The following is a 24,203-nucleotide window of genomic DNA, read 5'->3' on the forward strand; positions in this document are numbered from 1 at the left end:
TTAAAGACTTGTATGGGTCCATTTAGAACCCAGTCAAGAAAGCCTGAGGGTCTCTGGACCCCACTTTGAGAACAACTGTGCTATGGCAATCAGTTTGCCATATTAGGAGATCATGAGGCGTCGGCATCCCTGATGCGGATTGGGCCAGTTGTCGTGTGACGTTTGTGCTTCTGTGCCAATATAAGTGGTAGCGCAGAGCATTAGCAAGTTTGTAATAGTTATTGTATGTTGTGTCTGTGTATCCGCTGTGTGACATGTTGTGCTGGGCTGTGCATCTTAACGAGGGGCCAAAGAGAGCCAACCATGCTGCCGTGGCATTGGGGCACAAGGTGTTCTCCTTTGGTGGGTTCTGCACCGGGGAGACCTACATGTACGACATGGATCAGATTGACGTGCACATATTCAACACGGTCTCCTTGCGCTGGACGAAGTTGCCCCCAGCGGTGACTCCAAGAGGAGAACATCCACCCGAGTTTCCCTGTCCACGCCACGGCCATACGGCCGTGCTGATAGACAAGATCTATATCTGGGGAGGGCTCACCGACAGATTTGAGTACTGCAATGCGCTCTTTGCTTTTGACGTCGACACCCATGGATGGTTCAAGCCAAACGTTTCCGGCGCTGTTCCAGAGGCAAGGTACATGCACTCAGCTTGTGTCGTGGGGAAGGCCATGTTTATCTTTGGAGGATTCAACTGGACTAGATGCACTAATGATATCTACAAATTGGACACCGCCACAATGGTCTGGTTTTTGATTAACCCCAGTGGCACTCCGGCACCTGTTCTATTACGTCACTCTGCCACCGTCATCGGGACAAAGATGTTTCTGTTTGGGGGCAGAGAGGACCAGATGGACCAGAGGGAGGACCAATACAACAACATCAGAGTGTTTGACACAGAGACCAACTGCTGGCTGAGCACGCCTCCTGCACAGCTTCGCCCAGAAGGACGCATGTGTCATTCAGCCTTTACCTACAACGAAGAGCTGTACATATTTGGTGGCAACAACTGTCACCTGAACCGTACGGTCAAGTTCAATGATCTGTGGAAGTTCAATGCAAGGACATTCTCCTGGAGGAAGGTTGAGCCCAAGGGGAAATTCCCATATTTATCGATGTCTAGACGGTCCTGTTGCATGGTGGGAGATTGTGTCATCCTCTTTGGAGGACCAGATGACCTGTATATCTTGGACTTAAGTCCTAGTCTGAAGACGTTCTGCAAACTAACAGTTGTTCAATACGGTCTCGAGCAGTCGGGACTCCCACACGACATCAGGTGGGAACTGGCAACTATGACTACCAACAGCAACAGAAAAAATAACAGCCCACTAAAACCCTACAAAAAAAAGAAATAAAAATATGACAACGCAGAAAATAAGTTTCAGGCAATGCAACAGAATAAAGGAAATATGATGACCCGAGACTTTGGATGATTTTACTATTTGAATTAGCTAGAAGATCTGGTCTGGATCCATGGATCTTCAAGTAGTAAAAATCAACAGGACGTTGACATTTTTATTTGACAAAAATGCAGTGTCGGGTTTTGTAATGTTATACATTGTCAGAGTCAGAGTGTTGTGTTTCTTTGTGTGCTAAAGGAGTGACTGTGAGAGCTGTTTCACCATGCAATTTAAGTCAATGGGGAGGATATTTTGAATTATCTTTTTTTGTTGCCAGACCCAGGGGGTCGGCCTACATGAGGCTTTGTCGGTCGGTCGGTCGGTCTGTCCCTTTTTTCCTACCCAGCCACTCAGATTTCAACCACTAGGGGTCTGGCAGAACCAGGTCTCCTGGTCTTGTTTTAATTATCAATGGAGCAACTATTGAAGTATTCTCATTAATATGTGTTAGTTACATCATGGCAATAACTACACAACCCAAACCTCTATCAAAGTGCAATTTTACTTTACATTTTTCAGATGGTAAATAACACATAATTTACATAATTTGCAGTGATATCCACCAGGTGCTAAACACTAGCCTGACACTCAGCCTGAATTTTCATTTCATTTCACTCCATTATTCAGTCTGAAAGCCCTCTCAGTGCAGCCATTTTCTGAGATGGGGGTGTGGCCAAAGCGGGACTCTGGCGATTGGTTCATACTGGATCATCGGTTTTCAACGAGAAAACCCTCCCTTCGACAGCGTCACCAGACCCCTGAACCGGGGCTGGAGGTCTAGACCTCCAGCCACGGTTAGCTAAACTTTAGCTAAACACCATCATACAGGAGAATAGAGACTATAGCAACTGTACTGCACCACGGTAGACTTAGCTTCAAAGGAGAAGATTCTTAAGAATAGAAACTTTGTCTGCCGTGCAGTGTAATGTATTTGGCAGGTTCCAGATTTGTTTCCATACCTTTGTGGGGTTTTGTGAGGTTTTTATTTTATTGTAGTTATTTGCTGCCCCGTCATATGTGAGGCAATACATCAAGCAGTTTATATGAGATCAGAATTGCCAGTTACTTTTGGAAGGCTTTTCAGTTGTGTTCAAGCAAATACAATTCCTGAGCTGTCGAACTCAGTATTAGGACAGAGTATTAGACTGTGACCCCCATTTGAAAAGGTTTTATGCCAGAGTTTGGAATCCCAGTTTGTGGGATTAGGTCCATGCATACAGACACATGCAAGCAAAAGCATAATCTCCATCCCCAGTCTGGAGGAGACAAACAACTCTACAGTATCACTATCTGCCTCTCCCTCCCTCCCTCTCTTTCCCTCTGCCGTTTTTTCACCCACTGATAGGCAGAGAGTTGGATATTATGTGTTCACCCCTGTCCGTGAGTCTGTGTCAGTGTTTGTCTGTATACAGCTAATATCAGACGATGCTGGACCGATCATTGGCAAACCTTGCATGCGCACCAGTAGGCCAAGAAAGACCCTACATCCCATCTCTTTTTCAAATTGGCCTCATGGTATAATATTGATGTAGATAGACCCTTATTGATCCTGTAGGGGAACTTCAGTTGCCAGAGGCAGCATAGCAGTTAAGTTACAGATACAGAGTAAGAGAAAATACAAATAAAATCATGAACGCAGCCACCAATCAATCCCAAATTGGAATCGCATGTTAAGCAGCCTCTGTAGAGCGCACCTCTAAATGCGCTTTCACTTGTGCCCATAGGGGGCACCACAAATGTGAAACGTTGCACCATATTCTAAGTTTTTCTTATGTCTATGAGGTAGACATAAGAAACTATTATGGGAAATGTGTCCATGATTAAACCCATTAGACCAAAGGGGTGCTGGGAAGGAGGCGGCAATTATGGTGGTGTTACATTAAGACTGGTCATGAGAGAGAGAGAGAGAGAGAGAGAGAGAGAGAGAGAGAGAGAGAGAGAGAGAGAGACACGCGCACACACACACACAGAGAGAGAGACACACACACACACAGAGAGACAGGATTGGAACGAAGGAGAGAACGAGAGAAGAGGATGGGAAGTTAAGCAACTAAACCTTACAGTATTTCAAGACCAGCGAGAAGAGCAGATCTACAAGGTCACAATGGGTAGCAGTGGTTCCCAAACTGAGGGTCGGGACCACCAGGGGCTCCCCAAATTATTTTGGAGGGGGTCCCCAGATGATTAGCTTAATGTGCAACATTGTGTTCTCACTCAACAGTAAACAAACCAACATACTGTTTATAGGGTATCTGCACATTTCTAAAAGTGACAATTTAATGACTTTTAAGACCTTTTTAATACTAAATTGGCCAAATTGTCAAATATTACTTATTATCTATTAAATTAATAAATAGTGTGTGTGCTTGTCAGGGTGTGGGGGGGGTCCCCAGTTCGAATACGATTATTTTGGGGGGGTCACAATGAAGTTTGGGAACCCTTGCCGACATATTGCGCTGAAATACTGTCAGGGGGTTGCGGAAATAGCTCCCGTGGACAAACCACACCTTTTCAGCAGCAACACTGTTGTATGACAAAGTACAAACCAGGCTTCAGAGGGAGGCAGAGCTGAGGGAATGTAACAGTCAATCCAAATGGCTGCCATTTGCCACTGGCAGGTCAAATCTAGGTCCAGCAATCACAATTTTTGTATTTTATCTAAGGGGCGCACGCACGCACGCACGCACGCACGCGCGCACGCACGCACACACACACACACACACACATACACACACACACACACACACACACACACACACACACCATTAGGTCAACATACCTCCCTTCAGTCATTGCGGTTATTAACTCTCTTTAACTCTGAAGAGCAAATTGCATTTCCCCATGACCCTGTAAGTGCTGTGTGTCACTCGTTTACGTGGCATTCAGCCACAATGCCGAATGTGCCACGTTTGTGCTTGTGTGACACTTTGATGTCGGCTATGTGCGTCTGCCAAAGCTGGAAGTTGGGGTGGATGAGAAATGGTATGTCATTGTGTCACCGCGGTTTCTGAAGAATACATGCACCGATTTGTTTTAACCAATGTAATAATATGTCTCCCCTGCATACTGCAGGCCAGTGGTTCTCAAACATTTCTCTGACATTTTCATGTCCATGACCACCAAATTGGACCACCCTGGAATTCACTCAAGGACCCCTGGCAGTCCCCCGGGCCCCACTTTGAGAACCATTACTGTAGGCTATAATTGTCGCTAGAGAGAATTCCAGCCCCTGAGAATGTACTTCTGAATAATCAAATAAAACATTTTAAACATGTACTTTGGAAACTCCAGTAGCTTGGCGTGGAGGTGGCCATTTACTTCGCGCTCTCTGCCTGCCGAGAGCTAAGATATTTTCAACTCTGGCGCCTGGAAGCGCTCCGATGCGAGCGCCCCGGCGTTTTCAGCCGAGGAGAAAAGAAAAGCCCCAGTGAACATGACACGATTTGTATGGGTCACGAGTGAATACCCCTTTATTTTTTGTTATCTACAAAATCAAAATAAATCCCCCCAATTTGTTTTTTCATGAATTAAAAAAAAAAGATCTAAAGGTTTTTTCAAAAGAATTCCCCCAAAAAATAAATCCATTAATTAGAGGGGCAAAAATACTTTTAAGAAGTAGTGAAAATAGCCGATCTACAAGCTCACAACACGTCTGTGTTGTGAGCTTGTAGATCGGATATTTTCACTAGTTTGGGTCCTGGGGAGACATAACATTTCTCTTTTGGTGTGAGATAACAGCTGCAGATCCCATCTGTCCTGATGGTAGGCTGCATCTGCTTGACCCGCTGTCCACCTCTGATGTTGCTCCTCTCTGGCGTTCTCTCTGTAGGACGGGAGCAAAGGGCAGCTCGCTGAGGCTTGTAAGCAAGGATGTAGAGTCTTACCGATATCTGGTGAGGTGAGGTGATGCCGCAAGGTAAGGTCGAGACGCTGACGGGACTAATTGATTTCATCGATTATAGATAAATACAATCTATTATTACGAATTCTGAATTTTCAAATCAGTTTTTGCATAACACTATTGTATGACGAAGTATAAAGTAGGGCTTAAGAGGTTAATCAAACTAATCAATTTAGTTCAGTGGTCCTCAGCCTGTGGTACATGTATGCGAGGCCATAGGCTACTATCGAAATACTTCTATGAATGGGAATAACTTTAACATGATATGTAAATGGAATTACAATTTTTTTTTGCTCTCCTGTATTAATAGCCTACATATATACGCCATGTTTACGTTAGCGATGCGTCCACGATCACAACGGATCACAACAAGCTAAACGGTGGCAAGATGATAAACAGCAGAGTTAAAATTATGCAATCGTGCATGGTTCAAAACTGGAAATATAAGTGTGGATCAAGAGGAGAATATTTTGACCAGCAGTGCAGGACTGTAGAAACTGAAGTGGTGGATGTACTTAGAACACAGAACTTGAACAAAAAAGGAAAGGAAAAAAAAGTACAACTATTGCTCCAGGAGCAGCAGTGACTGAAATCGCACCCAATTGGTGCCGTTCAAATGGCACAAACCCACCAGTTAATATGACGCGAAAACTGGGATTCAAAAGAACGGAGTGTGGCGGAGGAATACCCTACAGACAGTGTGGTATGTAATGAGTGCATGAAACGCATTTCAAACAGCATCTTACAACCAAACACACAAGAAAGACTTGATTTCTTTATAACGAGACGTAAACTGAATCAGGCCACATTGGACAAGCCGATTAAGTTAAACTCATTTAATACTATCTCTCTCTCTGTGTCTGTCTGTCTGTCTGCCTGCCTGCCTGCCTGCCTGCCTGCCTGCCTGCCTGCCTGCCTGCCTGCCGCGTTGTGTGAGAACTGTATGAGTTAAAGTGCCAGTTTTATTGTTACCATTTTGTACAGCATGACTTTGGCTGACAACTGTGAAAAAATATATATTATTATATCATATACTGTATATATTATTATATTATTAGAAATTAATTTGCCTCCAGTGTGAACTGTGCATAGCTATAGGATGGGATAGGGTAGGGTCTATGTTACTTATAATGGTGGTACTGACAAATATCTTTTGAGGTGGTACTTGGTGTAAAACGGTTGAGAACCACTGATTTACTTGATATTTAAAAACAAGTTAGTGTAGAAAACATTTGTAAATATTAGAAAATATGTGCTTCAAGATGATCAAAATTTATCAATGGTACTGTATATTCGGCAAGAAAGTAATCTATAGTTGGAGCAGAGGCCCTGCTGACATTTGATGACATTTTCGGCAGCAACCAATGAATTGATCTGTCCCGAGGGACCTCTGTTGGAGAAAGGACCCCTGACACCATGGTTTGTGGGATAATTGACCACTCCAGGAGGACTCCATCAGTTCGTATTTAAACCCCTTTACTAGCACAATGACCCACAGTACCAACATAATGGTGCATAGTATATAAAGTTTATCAAATAAAGCACAACGACATAAACAAATGTACATCTTTGAGTTCAATACTAAGCATCAACTGTGGCTCTTCGCTTACTGTTATTATAACACATACCCACTGAAATCAAGTAATTAACGCCCTACTTGATCACACCACAGCATCACACGAAAGCATCAAAAGTAGCAGATCCAAAAGTAGCAGATTAGAATGCTACTTTTGCTATTTATTTATTTTTATCCTGAAAGGTTTTGGACACATGAGATTTCAGTGGTGGAAAAAGTACTCAAATGTTTTACTTAAGTAAAAGTATCAATCCTGCAATGTAGAAGTACTGGTAAAAGTCTGGAACAAGTAAAAGTCTGGAATTCAAAATTTAGTAATTGAGTAAAAGTACAAAAGTATTGGTATCAACATGTACTTAAAGTATCAAAAGTAAAAGTACTAAAATGTTTGAAAATAGCAGATCTACAAACTCACAACGTGTCGCGATGCGACGCGTTGTGAGCTTGTAGATCGGCTATTTTCAAATAGCAGAGGTTTAGAAAAGGGCTAAAGTGGTTAATGTATGTTTTCTAATGTAATAATTTATATCTGCAAAGTAACTAATAACTAAAGTTTTCAAATAATTGTAGTGGAGTAAAACCTACAATATTTGCCTCTGAGATGTATAAGTAGAGTAGAAGTAAAAGTATAGACAATTGAAAATACTCCAGTAAAGTCAAAGTACCTAAAAAGTACCTAAATTGTACTTTAGTACAGTACTTGAGTAAATGTACTTACTTTACACCACTGTGAGATTTCCATCCGACAGAGGTGATATACCACGAAGCAATCCAATATGCTTTACACCAGCAGTAAAGCATAAATGGACATATAAATCCCTTTACATGCACATATACTGTATGTGTGTGTGCACTGTGCACACACGCACGTACACACACATGCACTCATACGAGGGCATCATTGACTTTTTCAGCCACCCAAACATGATGACTCACAAATTGTGTTGCTCGTATTGATGAGTTCCCCCCCCCCCCCCACACACACACATACATATTCCATTTCACATTACGATTGGCTTAACATTACGCTCCATTGTGTTGACCCAGCACAACACAACATGCAGCTGCTGTAATCGCCACTGACAGAGATGGCAGGACAGTGGAGGGAATCCAGCGAAATTAAGAACATCCGCCCCCACCAAAAAAAAAAAAAAACTACACATGCACGCAAGATTTAACTACTTTCAACCAATCAGTGTCATCATTTAAAACTCTTCTGAAACCCCATCTCTATGCTAAGGCTTTTTCTAAAAATAAATCTTGCCACTTTTGTTTCATTGAGTATTGAGTATCTGTATGGGTTTAATATACCTTTTGTGCCTACTGTGTGTTTGTATTCACTGATTTTTTTTGTTGTAGTTTATCTCCAATGCTTATCATGTTGTTCCTTTTATCCTGCTCTGTAAAGCACTTTGTGACTATGTCTGGAAATGTGCTATATAAATACATTCATTATCATAACCTGGCATCCCTATTTAGTGTACTGTATTAGCCTGATTATCAGACTGAAGCTGGGCGGGGTCTATGGTCTGGAACCAGGCTAGTACTGTATGTCATTATGGGTAACACCCCCCCCCCCCCCACACACACCCACCCACACACACACACACACACACACACACACACACACACACACACACACGCACGCACGCACACACACACACGCACACGCACACGCACACGCACCATCCTTCTCCTGGGGTCAGCCTGCCATTTCATACTGATTCCCAGACATTAATTTCTCAGGATTATGCCAGTGAACCTTTCATTTTATAATGGTTATTTGTCTTAATTAACCAATACTATTACTATTGTAATGAACTACTACTATTACTAGTGGTTGTAGTTATTGTAATCGTAGTAATAATAGTGAGCCAGAAAGCAAAGCTCTCGATCTACCAATCAATCTTTGTTCATACTCTCCCCTACAGTATGGTCATGAAATCTGGGTCATGACCAAAAGAACAAGATCTCGGATACAAGCAGTCAAAATGAGTTTTCTCAGGAGGGTGGCTGGCATCAGGGATACATACGAAACTCAGCGAGACGCGCGGAGTAGAGCCGATGCTCCTTTACGTGGAGAGGAGCCAGTTGAGTGGTTCAGGCTACAGGCTAGTGATGCACTTTAATTTGTGTATTTATGGTTTGTTTTTTAGTGGATTGTGCTGTGTTTTAGCATTTATTGGTGCTATGTCACACGGCACAGACCATGGACCAGATGGGGGGATTATATCTGCACCGATCCAGACACGGAAGGTCTCTGGATCCCCCAGTTAGAGCTAATGTGGCTTGGGATTCTTTGTTGGAACTGTTACCTCCATTACCTGCATGTTCTGTCATCTATAATTCATTACTTTTACTGATGTTTTAGGTTTTTGCAGGTATCGTATCAAAGTCATCATTTTGGTATCACTAATGCAGTGGTGTAAAGTAACTATAAGTACATCTACTCAAATGCTGTACTTAAGTACAATTTTGAGGTACTTTTACTTTACTGGAGTATTTCCAATTGTCTATACTTTTACTTCTACTCCACTACATCTCAGAGGCAAATATTGTACAAATATTGTACTACTTCAGTTACTAGTTACTTATAAGATATAGATATCAATTATTACATTATAAAACATTAATTAACCACTTTAGCCCTATTTATACTAGGCCATTTGAAAATAGCCGATCTACAAGCTCACAACGCGTGGTGAGCTTGTAGATCTGCTATTTTCACATTTTTGTGCTTTTTCTTTTGGTACTTTAAGTACATTTTGATACCAATACTTTTGTACTTTTACTCAAGTAGATTTTGAATTCCGGACTTTTACTTGTAACGGAGTACTTCTACATTGCAGTATTGATACTTTTACTTAAGTAAAACATTTGAGTACTTTTTCCACCACTGGACAGTTTCTCTCTCAATGTCCATGATGTGTGTCACCCACCCAGTCTGTCCCACCATGAGTGAGTGAGAATGTGTTGGTCCCAGAGCGATGCAGATCATGTGTCGTCTGTGCAGTCTGTGCGTGATGTGTCATCATGGGAAGAATTGCAACTGAACACCGAAAAAGGGAGTTTCAAACAAATTTTTGAGTGGGACTTCAGATGCGTTTCAGACACACACACACACACACACACACACACACACACACACACACACACACACACACACACACACACACACACACACACATTTGAAATGTTTATTTATGTCCACATAAGCAGAAGTACAAGGTGTACAAAGGACATAAACACTGCCAGTGCAGTCAGATAAAGGGAAAACAGCCAGTTACAAAGTGCATGTAAGGCAGAGCATTGTACATACAAAACAAAAGATGCCATACTTGTCGAACACAGCGGACAACAATCATGGGTAAAGGAAACAACGCCTCCTCCAAATTGAGCGGCTTCCTATAATCACTGATATTGAGCAGTACCTTGCTAATTGTTTAGCCCTCCTTTTGGAGAGGCCGGCCATTTGGAGGCCCCTCACAACCAACTTGTGCACGTGGCCTAGACTACCAAAGATAAAAACCAAAAGTTTACATCTGTAGCCTAGCTGAGAGATGGTCTGCTCTAGCTGATGATATTTTAGCACTTTGGTTAGGAAGGCTTCCTCTAAGCTGTAATCAAAAGTACAGCCGACCTCGAGAATGAACACCTCCCTATGGATTTCATTAACAACAATAACATCAGGGGTGTTAGCTGAAATGTTAGAGAACACAGAATCATCGTTACACAGGTTAAACATGCTCGGCTTCACAGTAGAATGCTTATACAGCATGATGGTGGACCTGAAAATAGAAGTGATATCTTTTGATATCAAATCCACTATTCTGTCATGCCTACTTATGTAGAGTCCCCTGTATACATGGCACCCATTTAAGATGTGGGACATGGTTTCAGCTATTTGTTCATGACCATGATGTATACAGTGAGGAGCATGGTTGCCTGGAAACCAGATGGAGAGGTTAGGTTTAGATGGTAAAACCTGCAACCTTGCTTTCAGAGTAAAGACAACAATGCATTTGTCTAAAGCAACATTTTTGAACACAGAGTGAGAGACAGAATGGTCCGCAGCAGGGAGACATGCAGTCTTCCCTTGCAACCTCAGCTCCGTCCAGTGCTGCCGCTGCCTTTGCTGCTGTGCCCATAAGAGGCGGCCTCGGGCATTAGTCAGTGGGAGTTGGTGTTCTGTTCCACACACAGTCATAGATGTTCTGACAGAGATACTGGAGTCAGATATAAAGTCCTCCGAGACAGCCATCGCCTCAGAGTTAGACCCTACCCACTTCAAGGTAACATCAGCCCAACAGCACAGATCGTTTAAGTCCGGCCAGTCTGACCACACACCGAAGCCGGGAGAGCGACTGTCTAGCTTTCCACTAGGTTTCCTCCTGAAGCCCAGGAAGCTAGGATCCGAGCCACATGCCAGGGGGACCTTACGTCGTTTTAGGTCCAGGAACAGAGATGAGCGTGCAAGCTCTCTCACATACTGGTCATCATTGTTCAGCATATTTAACAAATGGGAGAGCCTCTAGCAATAAATGTCCATTCAAAATTGGGAACACCCATACCACCCTCACGTTTACTGTGAATCACGTAGTGATTTTTGTGGAACATGTACATTGGAGAAAAGATGTTGTACCTTGGCCAATGCTATTATTCTGACTGCCTCTAGTTTCATGATTAGAGGCAGAGGCGATGCGTGGATTAAATCAAGTCTGCTGGAGTACTCAGAAATAATCACCTCGACCTGATCTCCCCACTCGCCTGCCACATTAAACTTGTGACCCAAATTCCAAAAAGGAATCGGTTTTGGAGAGCATGCTCTTTATTACAGCCCCATGATGAGAGGCTACCTGGACATCGTCTGCATACCCCTTAACAGGGTTAGGGGAAATGGTATTGGCGGGGGCACACACACACACACACACACACACACATACCTTGAACTTGAATTATGCTTTGCAGGCGTGGCTTGTGTGTGTGCGTGTGCGTGTGCATGTGCGTGTGCGTATGAGTGTGCGTGCGTGTGTGCATGTGTGTGTGTGTTTGTTTGTTTCTTCGTTTGTGTGCGTGCATGTCTTCATAGTGGAAGTGAAAACACACATACCTTGAACATGAATTATGCTTTGCAGGCATTGCTTGTGTGAGTGTGTGTGCACGTGCGTGCATGTCTTCAAAGTCAAAGTGTGTGCGTGGTAGTGTGTCAGCTTCCTCAGCAGTAAATCACACAGCTACTATGCACGTATGTGTTTGTGCATACACCTCCTTGATTCGGTCTGCATGTACACTCCTACCACCGTGCGTGTGTCTGTGTGTCTGTGTGTCTGTGTGTTGGCACCCTTGCTGTGAGTTCTCAGAGGTAACTGCAGAGTGTGAGACCGCTCCCCATTCATTCACTGTCTGTATTTTCATCTCATCTAAACCCACACCTGCTGCTGCCTAATCTGATGGCTGTGACTATGACAAAGAGACACTGACACAGGGCTAGAGAGAGAGAGAGAGAGAGATAGAGAGAGAGACAGAGAGAGACAGACAGACAGACAGACAGACAGACAGAGAGAGAGACATACAGACAGAGAGAGAGAGGGACAGTGGGAGAGAAAAATAAAGAGAGCAATAGACAAAAAGAGACAGAGAGAGAGCGAGAGAGAGACAGTGAGACACAGAGAGACAGAGACAGAGACAGAGAGACAGACTGGGAATGTGTGTGTGTGTGTGTGTGTGTGTGTGTGTGTGTGTGTGTGTGTGTGTGTGTGTGTGTGTGTGTGTGTGTGTGTGTGTGTGTGTGTGTGTGTGTGTGTGTGTGTGTGTGTGTGTGTGTGTGTGTGTGTGTGTGTGTGTGTGTGTGTGGTGTATGCTGCACAGTGATGAAATTGTGATTACGAGACATAGTGTGCTGACAGGGGAATGTCTTTTGTGTGACTGAGAGTGAGACAGAGAGACAGAGAGAATACAACACACAGTAAGAGATAGTGAGACAGTGAGAGAGAGAAAGTGAGACAGACAGTGAGAGAGGACAAAGAAAAGAATGTGAGACAGTGAGAGAGAGTGAGACAGTGACAGAATGAAAGAGTGAGACAGTGAGAGACTGAGAGAGAGACAGAATGAGAGAATGAGACAGTGGAGAGACCGAGAGAGAGAGAGACAGAATGAGAGAATGAGACATGCAGTATGTGAATTGTCAAGCTGTAATTAACTGCATACTGCCCTCTTGACTATCTCCTCCCGCAGCCCTGTGTGTGTGTGTGTGTGTGTGTGTGTGTGTGTGTGTGTGTGTGTGTGTGTGTGCGTGTCCTCCTCCAGCGCCTGTGACGCACAAAGCTGCAGCGGTGAGTCATACAACCCCCAGGAGCCCACCCCTCCTCTCACCCCTCTCTCTCTCTCTCTCTCTCTCTCTCTCTCTCTCTCTCTCTCTCTCTCTCTCTCTCTCTCTCTCTCTCTCTCTCTCTCTCTCTCTCTCTCTCTCTCACTCTCTCTCTCTCTCTCTCTCTCTCTCTCTCCACTCTCTGCTTTGTCCTGGATTCCACTATTTTGGTTCTCTCCGTTTAACCCATTAAGACCTGAAGCTGATTTTTTTTTTATAACAGTTTTCTGAAAAAACATATGTTGGTACAGTGGTGTTCAAAACCTTTTCATGTCAAGGACCCCCAAAAGTACTATGTACTAGACCATACTCGTCTGGGGATGTGAGGGGAGTGTGTCTATGTTCCCCGGTTTCTATGTTCCCCGGGTTCTATGTTCCCCGCTTACCTAACCCTAAACCTAACCCTAACCTTAGTGGGGAACACCCGGGGAACATAGGGATGACCCCGATGTGAGCACCCAAAGTATGATTTTGGGGACGCACAAGCTTGTTTCACGCACATGATTTTGCAACCCGGTCGCCAGCGACCACAGACGTGCATGCGCACGTACGTGGCTGTGCCTGCGCATGCATGCGCACTTGGCCACGCATGCGCAGTAATGGGCGTCGGTGTTCCGTGCACATGCTGATGGTCAATGGCTGTGTGCAAATATAGATCAATTGCTCCAGGCACTGAGGAGAACCGGGCAGAATAGATTTTGGGGACGCACGCACGCACATACACACAGACAGAGCTTTGTAGAATTATAGGATGATTTGGCCCACGGACCCCCATCTCAAAATATGTTGTTCCAGGGACCCCTATTATTCCAGCCAGTTCCTTTCCCCTCCATCAGGCGCCCCAGCTGACCAGGGGGAGGCAGTATAGTGACCAGGATTACTACATGTTTTTGTGAGGGTATTAACTACCCTATGAGACACGGGGAGAACATGCAAACTCCACACAGAGTAGGCCCCTTTGCCAACCCCACCTAGGGTATGGGCGCTGATGACGCGGAGGAGAAGAAATGCCCCCAGCACCCACAGCGTCCCCGGCGGGAATCGAACCCAGGACCTTCTAGCTGTGAGGCGACAGCGCTACCGACTGTCTATTTAGTTTTAGTCATATTTTATCTGAAATGTTTTAAGTTGTTTGTGTAGTTTTAGTCCACTAAATATCATAAGATTATAGTCAACTAAATCTACAGTTGATTTAGTCGACTAAAATGTATTGTGGCGGTGCCTTAATGGCGCCGTAATGGCTGATTTTACACTTGGTTGCATGCTGAAAATAGCCGATCTACAAGTTCACAACGCGTCACGCTGTGAAGCGTTGTGAGCTTGTAGATCTGCTATTTTGTGCAACACCCGAGCGCGACCAAACATAAAATGAATTGTTACTGGATCTATTCTCCACTAGTCTCTCTCTAACATTTTAGTCTAGTTTTTATTTGTTGAAGAAATGGTTTTGGTTTTAGTCATCGTAGCTTAGTTTTTATGTGTATTTTTTTTTATGTGTATTTTATGTGTAAATTATTCACTATATCTGCTTCTCATCCTGGTGTGACCCTCACAGGTCCATTTGGTTCCATTTGTTCATTCTTAAACGAGATTCATTTTCAACAATTTCTTAAAATCCTCTTTAAAGGGATAGTTCACCCAACATGACTTTTTTTCTCTATCGATTAGTCACCCCATGAAGCCTTGAATTCCGTTTTTTTTTGTCACATAATAGCCAATAATTTGATGACTGACAGCGGTTCCGGTAGGAGACACAAAGAGTCTTCTTTGTGTCTCCTACCGGAACCGCTGCCCACCGGTCCGCTGGTCATCAAATTATTGGCTTAGGAATGAGACAAAAACAAAAGAATATCCATGAATTCAAGTCTCCATGGGATGACTAATCGATCGATTATTTTTTTTGCTGAACTATCCCTTTAATGTTTACGGTTGAAGGTTGCTCCCGTAACCTTTCTTCATACACCCCCCCCCCCCCCAATCGAGCGACACCAACATCACCTTAGCGTTAAACCTTTTCGCTTGGCTCTTGTATTCCCAGCCGCTCTTCCTTCTGTTCCCCCCCCCCCCCCCCGCCGACCGACGGCGTGCGGACCGCTGTTTCCTCTTCCAGTCCTCCTCCTCCTCCTCCTCCTCCCATCTTCTCCCTCGTTCTATCAATCTCTCTCTCCAAAGCACCGCAGGGGAAGCGCAACCATATAGCTACACTTCCCCATGGGAACCAGCGGTGTAAAGTACTAATTACTGTACATTTACTCAAGTACTGTACTTAAGTACAATTTTGAGGTACTTTTACTTTATTGGAGCATTTCCAATTTTCAGTACCTTTACTTCTACTCCACTACATCTCAGAGGCAAATATTGTATTTACTTCACTACACTTATTTGAAAACTTTAGTTACTAGTAACTTTTTTGATTATTGATTATTATTACAAAACGTACACTAACCACTTCAGCCCTATAATACATTTCGGCCATTTGAAAATAGCCGATCTACAAGCTCACAATGCGTTGCGATTTGTATTTTTTTTATTTGTATTTTTTTCACCCGGTGCGATTTTTACATATTTGTAAACTTGAAATGGGACATTCTGCATAATGAGTACTTTTACTTGTGTACTTTAAGTACATTTTGATGCCAATACTTGTGTAGGCCTACTTTTACTCAAGTACAATTTGAAATTCCGGTATTTTACTTGTAACAGAGTATTTCTATATTGCAGTATTGATATTTCTACTTAAGTAAAGAAAATGTGAGTACTTTTTCCACCACTGCTGGGGACGATGGAGTCTCCATCCAACTCCATTATGCCTCCTCGTTCGGAAAATAGCTGACCTACAAGCTCGGATGTGACGCATTGAGAGCTTGTAGATCGGCTATATTTACGGCCCTCGATGCCGTCGTACGGCGAAGCATGAATTGGGCTTCTCTCTCTCTTTCTCTCTCTCTCTCCCCCCACCTCTCTCTCTCCATCCATCCATACATCCTCCTCTGCGGGACATAGTCCCACAAAGCTGACTCAACATCAGCAGCAGCGGAAGTAAGGGGTTTCCTCTCCCCCGCTCGCCCCCCCCCCCCCCCCCTCTTTCCCTCTCCCTCCCACGCTATATGTTCAGGCAACCCCACCTCATTCTCTCTCTCTCTCTCTCTCTGTCTGCCTCCCTCGCTCTCCTTCCAGAAGCTGCTGAGATGGAGAGAGTGTTGCATCATCTCCATTCACTCCCTGGGGCCAATTATTTTTATAGAGGAGAGAAAAAAAGGGCAGAAACCTCTTATCTCCATATTCAAACTTTTTGTGTTTTTTCGAAATTTGACGCCCTACTTGATCAAACTACAGCATCAGACAAAAGCATCAAAAGTAGCAGATCTACAAGCTCGAAACGCAGTGCGTAGCGATGCGTTTTGAGCTTGGAGATCTGCTACTTTTTTTCTCTATGATCATCTCTAATCCAGCACCCCTTATAGATCTTTATTATTCCATTTAAAATGGAACCAAATGGCATTTGGTTTCATTTTAAATTATTGTTAAACATCTGCATTACTAAATTAAATAATTGTTATTTTGATCAACGTTTGCCTGTTTTCTCTCCTAATGGTGCCACATCAATACAGCATGGAATTGTGGACAGAATCGTATCCAACGATAACAAAATCTTCATCAAACTCTTGGGTCTGAGAGGCTAAATCTCATCAAGCGGTGGTCTGTGGCTCAAATGCAGAATCAATAATGGACCTTGATATGAAAAGGGTTGAAAACCCACTGGTCTAAATTGCTCTGCCTCGTTCCATCTTCCTATTATGTCTCGGAGCTTGTGAATCTGTGGTAGGAGGAAGAGATGTCCCTGATGTGTTCCATTGAGAGCTGTCTGCCTGAGAGGACATTCTTTATTGCATCGGTGCTCAACCGTTTTAATTTCCAGGAACCCCAGTTTGATATGCATATAGGCCACGGCATTTCATTGGATACCAATGTATACTTTAAAGGGATAGTTCTCCCCAAAATTATCTTTTTTTTCTATCGATTAGTCACCCCATGGAGACTTGAATTCATGGATATTTTTTAGTTTTTGTCGCATTCCTAAGCCAATAATTTGATGACCAGCCGACCGGTAGGCAGCGTTTCCGGTAAGAGATACAAAGGAGACTCTTTTGTCCCCTACCGGAACCGCTGCAGGTCATCAAATTATTGGCTTAGGAATGCGATTAAAAACAAAAAAGTATCCATGAATTCAAGTCTCCATGGGGTGACTAATCGATAGGAAACAAGTCAATTTCTGGGCGAACTATCCCTTTAAAATCCTCTGTTACTTCAACTGTCAGAGTGTACAAATCGACCCAATTGGACCTGTAAGGGTACATTTGTACAGCTATACGGGGCGCCATTAGGCTCAGCCAATCATAATCAGGGACCGCCGGCACTATCCGTTTTATAAATCTCTTTTTCCGCTAACATGAAGGGATGTTTGCCATGGCTAACCAGATGGTCAGAGGTCCCGGCATTAAGGAAGACGTCCCACTTGTTTATTAGTGTGGTTGCCCTAACAGGGCAACCAGACTATAGTAATCCTTACACTTTATTAGTGTGGTTGCCCTAACAGGGCAACCAGACTATAGTTAGTGTGGTTGCCCTAACAGGGCAACCAGACTATAGTACTTGATGAACTTTATCCTTCCGGATAAACAATATTTCAGACCACTACTCCTCCCACAGTTTTTATCCCCCAATGTTGTGCCATATCTCAAAATGACCGTCTTGACCTGGAATCGTGCGCTTGTATTTTGCTAAGAGATTGGTTAAATATTTTAATTGATATTGATTTATTAGTGCATTAAATTTCCCCATCCGCTTTAATGGAAAAGTGAAAAAACTCAAATTCAAGTATTTTTTTCTCAGAAACCGTAAGAGCTAGAGTTACCACATTTGGAGGGGAGGTTCATAATTTAGTCCGAAATTATTGAAAAAATAATTACACCAATCGGCCACATGGTGGCGCTATAACAGCGTCCTTTACGTTTTGGCCTATAACTCTTGAACCGTAGGTCGTAAAATCAAAATGTCTTTTCCGCTGGATTCCTTGGGTCACTACGCATCTCCCCATATAGGCCACGCCCATTTGCGTCTGGATAGATTTTCCGCCATTTTGAATTTTCTTCAAAACACACTTTTTGCTCCTTTTCCTACAAATTTTGTCCAAATCTCACACAAATCGGTACAGGTCATCTATGGACCCATGCGATAAATCTATCCAAACGGCATTTTGATAGTCCTTACCGTTCGTCCGTAATTGGCTTTCAAAGTTAGCGGGAGGAGCCCGTTTTACCAAAAATGCCAAAAATCACGAACGAAACGTCCAATCGATCCCAAATTTGAATGACATGTTGAGGGTGGTTTAATCAACGAATCCCCAAAAGCATTTCCACTTTGACCCATAGGGGGCGCCACAACTGTGCAAAACGTAACCGTTTGATGCAAAAACATGATTTTTGGGGGGATCGCTCCTCTCAAATTGAAAGCAGGTGATCTCAGGAGTGACATGACGATGTCATTGGCCCGCTACATTTGTGGGAGGGGCTTATTTATTTTAGTGGGAGGGGCCTATTTCTTCAAATCAAAACGCCATGTATCACGAACACAGGATCCAATCAGCACCAAATTCGAATGGCACGTCACGCGGCCTCCGACGGTATTCCTCCAAGCATATTCCTCAAGTCCGGGCGGCAGCAACCTGCGACCGGCGTCGGCGCAACCACACTTTGCAATTTCCCATAATTGCGACGCGTCTAGTTAGTGTGGTTGCCCGAATGGGCAACCAGACTATTGTTTTACAGAAACTTTATTTCTAGATAAACAATTTTTTCAACCGCATCTCCTCCCACAGTTTATTTTTCCCAATTTAGTGCCATATGTCAAAATGACCGGCCTCACCGGGAATCGTCTGCTTGTATTTTGTTAAGAGATTGGTTGCATAGTTTTATTGATATTGATTTATTAGTGCATTAAATGTCCCCATCCACTTTAATGGAAAAGTGAAAAAACTCAAATTCAAGTATTTTTTTCTCAGAAACCGTAAGAGGTAGAGTTACCAGATTTGGAGGGGAGGTTTATAATTTAGTCCGAAATTATTTAAATAAATAATCACACCATTCGGCCTCATGGTGGCGCTATAACAGCCCACTTTACGTTTTGGCCTTTAACTCTTGAACCGTAGGTCCTAGAATAAAAATCTTTTCCCCCCTAGATTCCTTGGGTCATGACGCAACTCCCCATATAGGCCACGCCCATTTGCGTCATGATAGATTTTCCGCCATTTTGAATTTTCTTCAAAACACACTTTTAGCTCCTCCTCCCACATATTTTCTTCAAATTTCACAAAAATCGGTACACATGATCTCTGGACCCATGCGATAATCTGGACGAAACAGAATTTTGATAGTCCATACCGTTCGTCCGTAAATGGCTTCCAAAGTTAGCGGGAGGGGCCCGTTTTACAAAAAAGCCCACAAATCACTAACAAAACGTCCAGTCAATCCCAAATTTAAATCACATGTCAAGGGTGGTTTACTCAACAAATCTCCAAAAGCATTTCCACTTTGATCCATAGGGGGCGCCACAAATGCTCAAAATGTAACCTTTTGATGCAAAAACCATATGTTGATGTTTCTAGATTTCGGGCTGCTACTCCTCCCACAGTTTTTTTTGCCCAATTTCGTGCCATATGTCAAAATGACCGGCTTCACCGGGAATCGTGCGCTTGTACTTTGCTAAGAGATTGGTTCCATAGTTTAATTGATATTGATTTATTAGTGCATTAAATTTCCCCATCCACTTTAATGGGAAAATGAAAAAATGCCCATTCAAGTATTTTTTTCTCAGAAACCGTAAGGGCTAGAGTTACAAGACTTGCAGGGGAGGTTCATGATTTAGTGCGAAATTATTAAACAGAATTATACACCAGTCGGCCTCATGGTGGCGCTATAACAGCTCCCTTCACGTTTTGGCCTATAACTCTTGAACAGTAGGTCGTAAAATCAAAATGTCTTTTTCCCTGGATTCCTTGGGTCACGATGCATCTCCCCATATAGGCCACGCCCATTTGCGTCTGGATAGATTTTTTGATATTGATTTATTAGTGCATTACATTTCCCCATCCACTTTAATGGGAAAATGAAAAACTAAAATTCAAGCATTTTTTTCTCAAAAACCGTAAAGGATAGAGTTTAAAAACTTTGAGGGGGGGTTCATACTTTATTGCCAAAATATTAATAAAATAATTACACCAGTCAGCCTCATGGTGGCGCTATAACAGCCCCTTTACGTTTTGGGCTATAACTTTTCAACCGTAGGTCGTAAAATGAAAAAATAATCCCCCTGGATTCCTTGGGTCATGACGCATCTCCCCATATAGGCCACGCCCATTTGCGTCAGGATAGATTTTCCGCCATTTTGAATTTTCTTCAAAACAAACTTTTTGCTCTTCTTTCTTCAAATTTTGTCCAAATCTCACACAAATCGGTACACGTGATCTATGGACCCATGCGATAAATATATCCAAACGGCATTTTGATAGTCATTACCGTTCGTCCGTAATTGGCTTATGTCAAAATGACCGGCTTCACCGGGAATCGTGCGCTTGTATTTTGCTAAGAGATTGGTTAAATAGTTTAATTTATATTGATTTTAATTTATATTGATCAAAAAAGGCCACAAATCACGAACGAAACGTCCAGTCATATTAACATTGTTCCTGACAATGTTAAACTTCAGACCTTAACTCCTCCCACAGTTTTGGCAGCACACACTCGTGCCATATGCCAAAATGACCGGCTTCACTGGGAATCGTGCGCTTGTATTTTGCTAAGAGATAGGTTGTATAGTGTAATTGATATTAATTTATTAGTGAATTAATTAATCCCCATTGACTTATAATGGGAAAATGCAAAGACTCACATTCAAGTATTTTTTTCTCAGAAACCGTAAGAGCTAGAGTTACCACATTTGGAGGGGAGGTTCATAATTTAGTCCGAAATTATTGAAAAAATTATCACACCATTTAGCCTCATGGTGGCGCTATAACAGTCCTCTTTACGTTTTGGCCTATAACTCTTGAACCTTATGTCGTAAAATCAAAATGTCTTTTTCCCTGCATTTCTTGGGTCACGATGCATCTCCCCATATAGGCCACGCCCATTTGCGTCAGGATAGATTTTCCGCCATTTTGAATTTTCTTCAAAACACACTTTTTGCACCTTTTCCTACAGATTTTTTCCAAATTTCACAAAAATCGGTACACATGATCTCTGGACCCATGCGATAATCTGGAGCGAAACAGAATTTTGATAGTCCATACCGTTCGTCCGTAAATGGCTTCCAAAGTTAGCGGGAGGGGCCCGTTTTACCAAAAATGCCAAAAATCACGAACGAAACGTCCAATCGATCCCAAATTTGAATCACATGTCGAGGGTGGTTTACTCAACAAATCCCATAAAGCATTTCCACTTTGATCCATAGGGGGCGCCACAACTGTGCAAAACGTAACCGTTTGATACAAAAACATGATTTTTGGGGGGATCACTCCCCTCAAATTGAAAAGCAGGTGATCTCAGGAGTGACATGACGATGTCATTGGCCCGCTACATTTGTGGGAGGGGCTTATTTATTTTAGTGGGAGGGGCCTATTTCTTCAAATCAAAACGCCATGTATCACGAACACAGGATCCAATCAGCACCAAATTCGAATGGCACGTCACGCGGCCTCCGATGGTATTCCTCCAAGCATATTCCTCAAGTCCCGGCGGCGGCGACCTGCGACCGGCGTCGGCGCAACCACACTTTGCAATTTCCCAGAATTGCGACCCGTCTAGTTAGTGTGGTTGCCCTAACAGGGCAACCAGACTATAGTACTCTATACTCTTTATTTATTTATTTATAGATAAACTTTATTTCAAACCGCTACTCCTCCCACAGTTTTTATCCCCCAATGTCGTGCCATATCTCAAAATGACCGTCTTGACCTGGAATCGTGCGCTTGTATTTTGCTAAGAGATTGGTTGCATAGTTTTATTGATATTGATTTATTAGTGCATTAAATTTCCCCATCCACTTTAATGGAAAAGTGCAAAAACTCAAATTCAAGTATTTTTTTCTCAGAAACCGTAAGAGCTAGAGTTACCAGATTTGGAGGGGAGGTTCCTAATTTAGTCCGAAATTATTGATATAATAATTACACTAATCGGCCACATGGTGGCGCTATAACAGCCCCCTTTACGTTTTGGCCTATAACTCTTGAACCGTAGGTCGTAAAATCAAAATTTCTTTTTCCCTAGATTCCTTGGGTCATGACGCATCTCCCCATATAGGCCACGCCCATTTGCGTCAGGATAGATTTTCCGCCATTTTGAATTTTCTTCAAAACACACTTTTAGCTCCTTTTCCCACATATTTTGTCCAAATTTCACAAAAATCGGTACACATGATCTCTGGGCCCATGCGATGAACATATCCAAACGGCATTTTGATAGTCCTTACCGTTCGTCCGTAAATGGCTTCCAAAGTTAGTGGGAGGGGCCCGTTTTACCAAAAATGCTAGAAATCACGAACGAAACGTCCGCTCAATCCCAAATTTGAATCAAATGTCAAGGGTGGTTTACTCAACGAATCCCCAAAATAATTTCCATTTTGACCCATAGGGGGCGCCACAAATGCACAAAACGTAACCTTTTGATGCAAAACATGATTTTTGGGGGGTTCAATCCTCTCAAAATGAAACGCAAGTGATCTCAGGAGTGACGTGACAATGTAATTGCCGCAGCCTCCGACGGTATTCCTCCCAGCGTATTCCTAGAGCCCGGTGGCCGCGACCCGCGACTCGCGTCGGCGCAACCACACTTTGCAATTGCCCTGAATTGCGACAATTCTAGTATTAACATTGTTCTTGAACAATGTTAATAAACAATATTTCAAACTGCATCTCCTCCCACAGTTTTTATTCCCCAATTTCGTGCCATATGTCAAAATGACCGTCTTGACCGGGAATCGTGCGCTTGTATTTTGCTAAGAGATTGGTTAAATAGTTTAATTGATATTGATTTATTAGTGCATTAAATTTCCCCATCCGCTTTAATGTAAAAGTGAAAAAACTCAAATTAAAGTATTTATTTCTCAGAAACCGTAAGAGCTAGAGTTACCACATTTGGAGGGGAGGTTCATAATTTAGTCCGAAATTATTGAAAAAATAATTACACTAATCGGCCACATGGTGGCGCTATAAAAGTGCCCTTTACGTTTTGGCCTATAACTCTTGAACCGTAGGTCGTAAAATCAAAATCTTTTTTCCCCTAGATTCCGTGGGTCATGACGCAACTCCCCATATAGGCCACGCCCATTTGCGTCAGGATAGATTTTCCGCCATTTTGAATTTTCTTCAAAACACACTTTTAGCTCCTCCTCCCACATATTTTCTCCAAATTTCACAAAAATCGGTACACGTGATCTCGGGACCCATGCGATAATCTGGAGTGAAACAGAATTTTGATAGTCCATACCGTTCGTCCGTAAATGGCTTCCAAAGTTAGAGGGAGGGGCCCGTTTTACAAAAAAGCCCACAAATCACGAACAAAACGTCCAGTCAATCCCAAATGTGAATCACATGTCAAGGGTGGTTTACTCAACAAATCCCCAAAAGCATTTCCACTTTGACCCATAGGGGGTGCCACAAATGCGCAAAATGTAACCGTTTGACACAAAAACGTGATTTTTGGAGTTATCAGTTCTCTCAAAAAGAAAAGCAAGTGATCTCAGGAGTGAAGTGACAACATGATGGGCCCGTTAAATGTGTGGGAGGGGTCTATTTATTTAGTGGGAGGGGCCTATTTCTTAAAATCAAAACGCTACTTAACACAAACGCGGGATCCGATCGGCGCCGAATTTGAATGGCACGTTGCGCGGTCTCCGACGGTATTC

At 43.0% G+C, this 24,203-nt stretch overlaps 1 protein-coding gene across 1 annotated transcript in view; it reads left to right on the forward strand.

Moving 5' to 3' along the window:
• Positions 1-254: 254 nt before the first annotated feature.
• LOC308102199 (kelch domain-containing protein 3-like) overlaps positions 255-24,203 on the forward strand; it is a gene marked incomplete at both ends in the record, with an annotated part of 47,540 nt that continues 23,591 nt past the window's right edge. The window contains 2 exons of the mRNA XM_080451800.1: positions 255-955; positions 5,230-5,293. Coding sequence (XP_080307926.1) covers positions 255-955; positions 5,230-5,293 — 765 coding nt within the window. The remainder of the gene's footprint in view (positions 956-5,229; positions 5,294-24,203) is intronic.

This window comes from Gymnoscopelus braueri, assembly GCF_963280865.1.
Source record: "Gymnoscopelus braueri genome assembly, chromosome: 15".
In the NCBI taxonomy this organism is placed as follows: domain Eukaryota; kingdom Metazoa; phylum Chordata; class Actinopteri; order Myctophiformes; family Myctophidae; genus Gymnoscopelus; species Gymnoscopelus braueri.